Source organism: Dipodomys merriami, unplaced genomic scaffold (assembly GCF_024711535.1).
Source record: "Dipodomys merriami isolate MVZ:Mamm:240054 unplaced genomic scaffold, mDipMer1.0.p SCAF_3251, whole genome shotgun sequence".
Taxonomy (NCBI): domain Eukaryota; kingdom Metazoa; phylum Chordata; class Mammalia; order Rodentia; family Heteromyidae; genus Dipodomys; species Dipodomys merriami.
In genome coordinates, this window is record NW_027204773.1 from 9,902 (window position 1) to 20,680 (window position 10,779).

Consider the following 10,779-nt stretch of genomic DNA (forward strand, 5'->3'; position numbering starts at 1 on the left):
AATCATGTTTTGTTGTTGTTGTTGTTTTAGTCGGTCCTGGGGCTTGAACTCTGGGCCTGGGCGCTGTCCCTCAGCTCTTCAGCTCAAGGCTGGCGCTCTACCACTTGAGCCAAAGCGCCACTTCTGGTTTTCCGAGTTGTTTATTGGAGAGATCAGAGTCTCATGGACTTTCCTGCCCGGGCTGGCTTTGAACTGCGATCCTCAGATCTCAACCTCCTGAATAGCTAGGATGACAGATGTGAGTCATCAGTGCCCAGCCAGGGTTTTTGTTTGTTTTGTTTTGTTTTTGTTTTTTAAATAAACAGGATCGTGGACCCACACACCCAAACAAGTGAACTACAGAGGAGTCTGATGGCATAAGTCCTTTCAACAACTAACTGACAACTTAACAAAATGAACACCAGGATGCTGGAGCAGGTATTGGAGAGGAAAGAGGCTGAGCTCAAGGGGAGGTGGGCAGGTGAACGGAGAGGGGAGGGGTAGGTGAGGGCAGCCATTGTGAGACTTGAGGGAAGGGGAAGGGTGGAGACGATGGGGGAGAACAATGGAAGGGGAGCCATGGACCGAGATGTATCATCCTCACACCGCGCCACAGGGAACTGAACACTCCCCCCATCCAACTATAATAACACAAAACTCAGAGGTCGGGGCTGGGGGGTGGGGGGCAGAATCCCGGTGTTGCTATAATTTGTGCTTCTGATTGAGGACAATCGTGAACAGACCACTCTACACATCTTTCTTTGCCGTATTTCTCCACGTGGGTGAATTCCTTCTTATCGACTTGTGAATTGATCCGTGGAGGTTTTATATGCTTGTTTGCTTTTGTGGGGAGAGGAGATAATCACCGGGTTTCTTGAAGAAAGTAAGATAAATCATAAATAAACGAATAACGTAAACAAATTTACATAATATAGATTTATTCCCAGGACCATAAAGGAAGGAAAGAAGGAAGGAAGGAAAAGAGAAGGAGGATGGGAGAGAAGGAGGATGGGAGAGAAGGAGGGAGGGAGGGAGGGAGGGAGGGAGAAAGGTTATCCACCAGACCTCAGGGTGCAGCCTTAGATATTTGATTTTCAACCTCACAAAAGGAGCCTCTCCTGAGCACTATGCAGATACTGGAAATGAGGACTGAGTGGTTACTGCGGCAGAACTCGGTTGCTGGGAGCTGCAGCTAGGCCAGGTCCACTTCCTCCTTGCGAAGCCTCTTTGGAAAGCCCCCAGGCCTGCTCAGAACCCTCGTGTGGATGACTAGAAGCCCCTAGCCCCACCACCCTCTTAGCAGGAGTCCGGCGAGGGTGGGAATCCCAGAGCTGGCTTGATCTCACTTCTGCTTGGTTCCCACCCCCTGTTGGGAGATTCTTCTTATCCTCGGAGATTGCTCGGTATACTTCCACATCTCCACCCAGGGTAGAAGAATCAGTGACCCCAGCACAGAGACTTTCAGAAGCGACAAGGCATCGACACAAGCAAGAAACACGTGTATAGACACATCATGTATATTTGCCCACAAGTACTCTGACCCGTGCAAAATCTCCTTTCCCATCCACCCACCACCACCACCACCAACACGCCACAGAATCATACAACTCTGCAAATGTATGTTGGGGCAGCAGAGAGCAGAAAGGTTGCCATCCCGCACATCAGCTTTCCCAAACGAGAGGCCAGGCGATCAAACCAGCCTTGACTTCCACGCGCAGGCCCATTCACCAGTTACCATGTCTGTAGATGCCGGTTGTAGATTCCAAGGATCTGAAGGTGCAGCCGTGGAGACACTGGGTCAGGGGTGGGAATGAGACAGCCTACTCCATGTGTGGGAGGGGCCCGCACACACAGTTACAAATTCACGTAAGAATGATGCTGAGTACGGGAGGTGGAGTCCGTTTCTTTCCTCTTGAGCTCTGGAAAGGGGGCAATTCTATTTCTTCATTGGATGGAAGTCTGGTCTCAGAGGGACTTTCTTGGCATGGGTGGGGGCAAGCTAGGGTGCAGCCTTGAGATGGGGAGGTTGGAGGCCCTGAGGATCTGTGGCGACGAGCCTGCTGGCCTTCATCCTCCGTCTGCTCGTTTCCCACTTCTCGAGACATCGAGGAAAAGCCTGAGGAAGCCAAGTAGGGACAGGACAGCCATGTTGAACCCACTGGGGAAGCAGCCTGTGGAGAGGTGGGCAGAGATAGCCACACGTTGACCCCGGGAAAAGCCAAGCCTGGGAGGAAAGGAGAGGGCAGACTATCAGAAGCAGTGTTGTCCGGCGTGGCGTCTCACACCGGGATCCCAGCTCAGGAGGCAGAGAAGGGGAGGTTTGTGTGGTCCGAGGCCAACCCAGGCAGAAAGCTAGTGAAGACCTCATCTTAACCGATAAGCAGGGTACGGCTGGTTATGTCAGTCATCCCAGCTCCTTGGGAGGTATAAATAAGTAAGAAGGCCACAGTCCAGACTGTGGAGGAAAACATAAATAAAAAGCACAGACTCTATTTGGAAAAATAAGCACTTTCCACCCTTTCTCCTTGGGACATGGGGCAGGGAGCCCGAGGGGCTGGAGAGGGGGTGGGGAGAAGGGTGCATTTTGTTTCCTGATTGATTGATTGATCGATTGTCAGCCCTGGGGCTTGAACTCTGGGCCTGGGCACCTGTCCCTGAGCTCAAGGCTAGTTAGTGCTTTACCACTTGAGCCACAGCTCCACTACTGGTTTGGTTTTTTTTTTTTTTTTTTGTCTGTGATTAAGTGGAGATAAGAGTCTCACAGACTTCCCCGGCCAGGCTGGCTTTGAACCCACAGTCCTCAGATCTCTAATCGTGTGGACGATTAGACCTGAAGACCTGATGGTGACGCCAACTTCTGTCACGCACGCACCCACTCCAGAACTTTCCATCCCAGAGGGACGCTAGGGAAAAAAAAAAAAAAACAACTTCCACACCAGGCACACACACACACACACACACACACAGAGCACTGTCCACACCTGGCTGCTAGAAAGCCGGGCACTTGCGGTGGCTCACGCCTGTCATCGCAGCTGCTCGGGAGGCTGAGATCTGAGGGTGGCCGGTTCAAAGCCGGCCAGTGCGTCTGGGAGCTTACCTGGCCAGCCAGCCTGCCTCTGGGAAGAAGCAATGCAGAGCCCGTGCGCCACCTGCTGGGCACGGAGGGGAAGTGCGGTCAGGCGGCGCTGGCCCGGCTCGCCAGGCTTTGGTGCACTGAAAAACGGGTTGGTAAGCTGAGTGTGGAGGGTTGTGCCTTTAATTCCAGCACCTGGAGGCAGGGGCAGGGAAGGATTGTGAGTTTGAGGCCAGCCTGGACTACGTAAGGAGTTTCTGGCCAGGTGTGGGTACACAGAAAAGAGCCTAGAGGGAGGGGGAGGGAGGGGGAGGGAGGGAGAGAGAGGCAGGAGGGGAGGAGGGGAGGAGGAGGAGGAGGAGGGGAGGAGGAAGAGGGGAGGAGGGAGGAGGAGGGGGGAGGAGGGGAGGGAGGAGGAGGGGAGGAGGGGGGAGGAGAGGGGAGGAGGGAGGAGGGAGGATGGAGGGAAGGATGAATGGAAAGAGAGAGGGAAGGCTGGAGAGGAAGGGAAAGAGGGAAGGAGGGAAGGAGGGAGGGAGGGAAGGTGGGCAGGAGGGAGGGAGGGAAGGAGAGAAGGAAGAAAAGACATAAAGTCAGTGTTGGCATCTTTCAGGCCAAGACCTCTGGGCTCAGGCCCGCCTCTGACCTCTGACCCCAGCTGCTCACTTCCTCCCCCTGCCCTCCACCTCGGCCCCCAGGGCATACCGGGGCTGCTTTGGTGGCAGGAAGGGTGGACTCCATTTTGTGCTTCTCAGGATGGCCAGCTCCCTGTGAAGAGCTGGAGGTGGGGAGGAGAGAGGGGGGACATGGAGCCCAGTGTGGGCTCTTATGCTGCCCTTAACACCCTGCCTCACCACAAAGAGCCCTCCCTCTGCCCCCCCAAGGCCTGAGCCCTCCCTCTGCCCCCCCAAGGCCTGAGCCCTCCCTCTGCCCCCCCCACCCCAGGCCTGAGCCCTCCCTCTGCCCCCCCACCCCAGGCCTGAGCCCTCCCTCTGCCCCCCCAAGGCCTGAGCCCTCCCTCTGCCCCCCCACCCCAGGCCTGAGCCCTCCCTCTGCCCCCCCACCCCAGGCCTGAGCCCTCCCTCTGCCCCCCCCAGGCCTGAGCCCTCCCTCTGCCCCCCAGGCCTGAGCCCTCCCTCTGCCCCCACCCCAGGCCTGAGCCCTCCCTCTGCCCCCCACCCCAGGCCTGAGCCCTCCCTCTGCCCCCCACCCCAGGCCTGAGCCCTCCCTCTGCCCCCACCCCAGGCCTGAGCCCTCCCTCTGCCCCCCACCCCAGGCCTGAGCCCTCCCTCTGCCCTCCCCCACCCCAGGCCTGAGCCCTCCCTCTGTCCCCACCCCAGGCCTGAGCCCTCCCTCTGTCCCCACCCCAGGCCTGAGCCCTCCCTCTGCCCCCCACCCCAGGCCTGAGCCCTCCCTCTGTCCCCACCCCAGGCCTGAGCCCTCCCTCTGTCCCCACCCCAGGCCTGAGCCCTCCCTCTGCCCTCCCCCACCCCAGGCCTGAGCCCTCCCTCTGTCCCCACCCCAGGCCTGAGCCCTCCCTCTGTCCCCACCCCAGGCCTGAGCCCTCCCTCTGCCCCCCACCCCAGGCCTGAGCCCTCCCTCTGTCCCCACCCCAGGCCTGAGCCCTCCCTCTGTCCCCACCCCAGGCCTGAGCCCTCCCTCTGCCCTCCCCCACCCCAGGCCTGAGCCCTCCCTCTGCCCCCCCACCCCAGGCCTGAGCCCTCCCTCTGCCCCCCCCAGGCCTGAGCCCTCCCTCTGCCCTCCCCCACCCCAGGCCTGAGCCCTCCCTCTGCCCCCCCCAGGCCCTTCGCGCCCGCCTCGGCCCCAGGCCCCCCAGGCTGGCAGGAAGCCATCCAAAGCTTCAGCTTCACCCTCCTGTCTCCTACCTCCGTTGTGGTCATTGTCCAAGGCTCAGGTGTATTCCAGACTTTTCCAGACTCTTCCGAACACCTAGGAGGGGGTCACAGCGTTGGTGCCTGGCTGCCTCCCGGCCTCCCTCCCGCAGGGTGAGCCCCGCTCTGCTCTGCGGGGGACACGGAAGCCCCCCCCAGCCGGGGTGTAGACCCTGCCTCAGTGGACTGGGCGAGTCTGCAGGGGGGGCTGAGATGGCGGCCGGGACCTGACGCGGCCCCTGCGTCCTCCCCCTCCCCCTCCTCCCCCTCTTCTTTCTCCTCTCAAGGGTCAGCTCGCTCTAAGATTGTCTGGCCCTCATCTCTGTCTGTTGCTGTCTCTCTCTGTCTGTCTGTCTCTGTTTCTGTCTCTCTCTCTGTCTCTCTGTCTCCATCTCTGTCTGTCTCTGTTTCTGTCTCCGTCTCTGTCTCTCTGTCTCTGTCTCTGTCTGTCTGTCTCTGTCTCTGTGTCTGTCTGTCCTCTGTCTGTCTCTGTCTGTCTCTCTCTCTGTCTCTGTCTCTGTCTCTGTCTGTCTCTGTCTCTGTCTCTGTCTGTCTGTCTCTGTCTGTCTCTGTCTCTGTGTCTGTCTGTCTGTCTCTGTCTCTGTGTCTGTCTGTCTCTGTCTCTGTGTCTGTCTGTCTCTGTCTCTGTGTCTGTCTGTCTCTGTCTGTCTCTCTCTCTGTCTCTGTCTCTGTCTGTCTCTGTCTGTCTCTGTCTCTGTGTCTGTCTGTCTCTCTCTGTCTGTCTGTCTCTGTTTCTGTCTCTCTCTCTGTCTCTCTGTCTCCGTCTCTGTCTGTCTCTCTCTGTTTCTGTCTCCATCTCTGTCTCTCTGTCTCTGTCTCTGTCTGTCTGTCTCTGTCTCTGTGTCTGTCTGTCTCTGTCTGTCTCTCTCTCTGTCTCTCTCTGTCTCTCTGTCTCTGTCTCTGTCTGTCTCTCTCTGTTTCTGTCTCTGTGTCTGTCTGTCTGTCTCTGTCTCTGTGTCTGTCTGTCTCTGTCTCTGTGTCTGTCTGTCTCTGTCTGTCTCTGTCTGTCTCTCTCTGTCTCTGTCTCTGTCTCTGTCTGTCTCTGTCTCTGTCTCTGTCTGTCTGTCTCTGTCTCTGTCTCTGTCTGTCTGTCTCTGTCTGTCTCTGTCTGTCTCTCTGTCTCTGTCTCTGTCTCTGTCTGTCTCTGTCTCTGTGTCTGTCTGTCTGTCTCTGTCTGTCTGTCTGTCTCGCTCTCTGCGCCCCTCCCCCATCATCCAGCGGGTCACTGGTCACTCACCCCCGTCCCGCGTGCAGCCGCGTGGCGTGGTCTCCGGGCGCTGTGGGCTGACCGCTGGCCGTGGGCTGAGCCGGGCGTCCTCAGGGCTGATGGACGGGCGGTCTCCACCTCCCTGCCCGGAAAGCCTTCCCCCCGTGCACACACACGCACACGTGCACACACACACACACACATGCACACACACGTGCATGCACACACACGCACACACACACGTGCACACACGCGCACACACACACACACACACACACACACACACACACATCATCACGCTTCTCACAGACCAAAGGAGGAAGAGGCCCAGCCTCATCACAGGACCAGAGCAATATGGAGGCCAAGAGAGAGGAGAGGAGGAACTCGGGGTGACAGCACCCCAGCCCCGGGGGGGGGGGGAGGCACCCACACAGGTCCCATGACCCCGGCCCGCATCGCCACCTCCGCTCTCTGTTCAAGTTCCTTTAACTCCACGGCCTTCCTCCCTCCTCACCCCACAGTCGATGCTGCACCCCACCCCTCCCCTCCCCCACCGCCCTTCCCTCCCTCCTCACCCCACAGTCCACGCTGCACCCCACCCCTCCCCTCCCCTCCCCCGCCGCCCGTAGCTACAGCGCAAAGGTCCCAGACGCATCACAGAACCCTAAAATCACAGGACACACCCGGGACCCCGCAAGGTGTGAGCACAGGGTGAGCATCCAACTCAAGGCCCGACAGCCCCCCGAGACCCCCCCACGCAGGACCTGAGACGCTGCCGCACCTGCCTCCCCCCTCAGACTGGATCCAGAGAGAACGGGACTACACGTGCTGTGTGTCTGTGTGTCCGTGTGTCTGTGTGTGAGCCGGTCCTGGGCCTTGAACTCTGGGCCTGGGCGCCGTCCCTGAGCTTCTTTTGCTCAAGGCTGGCGCTCTAACCCCTTGAGCCACAGCGCCACTTCCGGTTTTCTGGTGGTTCATGGGAGATCAGAGTCTCAAGGATTTTCCTGCCCGGGGCTGGTTTTGAACCGCGATCCTCAGATCTCAGCCTCCTGCGTAGCTGGGATGACAGGCGGGAGCCACCGACACCTGGCAGGGAATGGAACATTCTAGCGATCTTAGCCTGCTTGGGGGATGGGTATGGAGCACCTGCCGGTCCCTCCCCGCCCCCATCAAATTCCTTCCAGGCTCCCAGTTAGACCGCGAGAGGTTTGTGGCCACCAGTATGAAAAACAGAAGCCATCAGACTGGTCCCTGAGCAAACGAGACACACAGCTCCCCACCCACCCGCCACCCACTCCACGTCCACCAGCCACACGCACAGAGCCCCGCGGGGAGGGCCCCAGTGACAAGGGCTTGTTCACAGCAGCCCCGATGGGCCCGAGAGTCTCCGGAAGCACATTTTCATCACCCAAGTTTAGCCTGATGAATAGAACCTTCCAGAAACCAGAGGAGGGAAACGTACGCAGCCCACGTCTGTGTGCATGTGTGCGCACATGAGCGCACATCTGTGCGTTGAACTCAATCCCCTCCTAATAGCTTTCCAGGTTTCTGGCTCTGCCCTGCTTCCAGCTCTGCCTGTCGGAGCCATCCCGTGTCCATCTGTCATCCACACCCGCCCACCTGTCCATCAGTGCCTACATCCACCCATCCATCTGTCCATCAGTATACCCGCCCACCCATCCATCTGTCCATTGGTGCCTACATTCACCCATCCATCTGTCCACAAATCCATCCATTCATCTGTCCACCTGTCCATCTGTGAATCCATCCACTTGTTTATCTGCCCACCTGTCCACCCATCATCCATCCATCCATTCACCTGCATCTGTCCCTTCATGCATCTGTCCATCCATCCACCCACCCATCCATCCATCCATCTGTCCACCCATCCAGCTGCCCACCTGTCCACCTGTCCATCCATCCATCTATGCATCCATCCACCCATCCATCTACCCACCCACCCATCCACCCACCCGTCCATCCACCTATCCATTCATCATCCATCTGTCCATTCATTGTCCATCCATGGATCCATGGATCTGTCCATCTGTCCATCTGTTATCCATCCACCCATCCATCCATTTGTGCATCCATCATCCATCTGTCCAACCAACTGCATCTGTCCATCCATCCACCATCCACCTATTCATGTCTGTCCATCCACCTGTCCATCTGTCCATCCATCCATCCATCCACCTGTTCACCTGTCCATCTGTCCATCCATCCATCTACCTGTCCATCTGTGCATCCATCTACCAGCCCACCCTTTCACCTATCCGTCTGTCCATCCATCCATCTGTCCACCTGTCCACCCACCCATCCGGGGGCCGCCGTGTGGTTCCTGGTCTCCAGCCAGCCAGGCTCCTGAGTAGCAGGATGCACCCGCCATCCCCCCAGGCTCAAGTCACAGACCCTGGGGGACTCAGCAGACGGACAGGCCCGGCCCTTGTTCTGAGTGTCACCCCACGGTAAGGCATTTGGGGGACAGGGGGCAGGCAGGCATCCGCCCTGGGGCCTCCCAAACCAAGCAGAGGACAAACTACCAGCCGCTCTTCCTGGCCTGGGTGCCAGGGGCCTCCCCTGTAATCCCAGCCACTCAGGAGGCTGACGTCCTGAGGACTGAGGTTTAAGGCTAGCCAGGAAAGAGAAAAAAAAAAAAAGATCTGTTAGACTTCGCCATCCATCAACTAGCAAAATGTTGGACTGGAGGTGTGGTTCAGATGGTAGAGCCCCATCCGAGCAAGTGTGAGGCCCCGCGTCCAAACCCCGGCATCGCCACACACACAAAGCATTTCTGGCTAGAAGGACACTGAGCAGGGTCTACAGGGGACAACGGCCACACCGCTTTCCCCGAGGGAACTCCACGCCAGCCCCCCGCTGTCTGGGGCGGGCTTGTGGGTACCGCGGCCCTGCACCGCCTGCGTCCTCCTGCCGGACTGTCACAGCGTCCGTGTGTCCCTTTCCCATCCCCGCCCGTGCACGCAGATCCGGTTCTTGTCTACGGCTTCCTGGGTCTGGAGGACTTGGGTCCTGTACCTAAGCCACACCTACACCCCCAGATGCACCTACACCCAGACACACCCACACCCCCAGATACACCTACACACCAGACACACCCCAACAATACCTACACCCAGACACACACACCCCAACAATACCCAACAATACCACACCCACACCCCCAACCACACCTCAGCCTGAGACTACATCTACATCTGAGATCTCACGCACACCCCAGCCACACCCCAGATCTCACACACACCCCAGCCACCCCAGGCCTGAAGCCACACGCTAGCCACACCTGCATCCGCACACCTGCGTCCGCACACCGCCGTCGCTGGCAGGCTGGATGGACTGCCCAGTGAGTGGTGATGGTGAATCCAGCGGCTGCCCGGCCTCGTGGCTGTGGCCTGGTGTCCATGGGTGACCAGGACAGCACCCCACCCAGCCCAGCCCAGCCCAGCCCAGCCCAGCCCAGCCCAGCCCAGCCAGCCCCAGGCCCCAGCCCAGCCCAGCCCCAGCCCAGCCCCAGCCCACCCCAGCCCAGCCCAGCCCACCCAGCCCAGCCCAGCCCCAGGCCAGCCCAGCCCAGCCCAGCCCAGCCCAGCCCAGCCCCAGCCCAGCCCAGCCCAGCCCCAGCCCAGCCCAGCCCAGCCCCAGGCCCCAGCCCACCCAGCCCAGCCCAGCCCAGCCCAGCCCAGCCCAGCCCAGACCCAGGGCTGACGATCCGTCCCCCGCACTCCCCTCTCCAGCCACCAGGGGGCAGGCCGCTCCCAGCCTGGGCCTGGACCGCCAAAGGCACCTTGGGCCGGGCTGGGCCTGGTCCAGACCCACCCAGGGAGGGAGGGAGGCAGAGAGGGAGGGACAGGGAGGGAGGGAGGCAGGGAGGGAGGGACAGGGAGGGAGGAGGCAGGAGGGAGGGACAGGGAGGGAGGGAGGCAGAGAGGGAGGGACAGGGAGGGAGGGAGGCAGGGAGGGAGGGACAGGAGGTGAGGGAGGGAGGGGGGGGTTTCCAGCCGAAGGAGGGCTGAGGCCAGGCCAGGTGGAGGCTCAGGGCTGAGGATGCTCAGGAGGATGCACCCCGTTCCTCTTCCTGTCCTCCGAGATGCAAATGAGCCCTCAGATATGCAAATCAACCCTAAGTGGGAGGCTTTGGGGGGCGCCCTTGGTCTGTCCCAGAAGCTTCTGCCGGCACCAGGCCCTGTGAGCAGGGGAAGCTGGGCAGGAAGGAAGGAAGGGGGGAGGGAGGGAAGAAGGCAGGGAGGGAGGGGAGGGAGGGAAGGGAGAGAGAGGGAAGGAGGGAGGGAGGGAAGGAAGGAAGGGGGAGGGAGGGAAAAGGGAGGATGGAGGGAGGGAATGAGGGAGGGAGGGAGGGAGGAGAGAGGGAGGAGTCTCAGTGTGGGCGAAGGTGATCTGCAGGGCCTCCGGCTCTTCCGTTCACTGGGGTTCAGGGTGGAGCACAGCCCCCGCCCCCCCCCCCCCGCCCCGGGTCCCCTGAGTCGGGTGGTGAGAGCCGGTGCAGCCTCCTGCTGGGCTGCCTCCTGGACAAATGCACCCCAGGACCGCTGAGCCCCGCATGCAGCAGGTGCTCGGTAATTGTTGGCTGG

At 60.0% G+C, this 10,779-nt stretch overlaps 1 protein-coding gene across 1 annotated transcript; it reads right to left on the minus strand.

Annotated features, from left to right (window-relative positions):
• Window positions 1-1,578: 1,578 nt before the first annotated feature.
• Window positions 1,579-8,561, minus strand: LOC138841667 (uncharacterized). Its single transcript, XM_070042449.1, has 5 exons — window positions 8,489-8,561; window positions 4,939-4,962; window positions 3,758-3,830; window positions 3,077-3,339; window positions 1,579-2,203 (listed from the first exon to the last, which is right to left on the minus strand). Exons 1-5 carry the CDS (start codon window positions 8,559-8,561, stop codon window positions 1,842-1,844), a joined length of 795 nt encoding a protein of 264 aa, XP_069898550.1. The 3' UTR covers window positions 1,579-1,841.
• Between the last annotated feature and the right edge of the window lie 2,218 nt (window positions 8,562-10,779).

Excerpts from the sequence above, each read along its gene's own strand:
- LOC138841667 (XM_070042449.1), bottom strand. The coding sequence starts at position 8,561 with ATGGCGGGTGCATCCTGCTACTCAGGAGCCTGGCTGGCTGGAGACCAG. Across the intron at positions 4,963-8,488 it reads ACACGGCGGCCCCCGGATGG|CCTTGGACAATGACCACAAC; the intron begins GTGGGTGGACAG and ends AATACACCTGAG. Across the intron at positions 3,340-3,757 it reads CTGCCACCAAAGCAGCCCCG|GCTCTTTTCTGTGTACCCAC; the intron begins GTATGCCCTGGG and ends CCCTCCCTCTAG.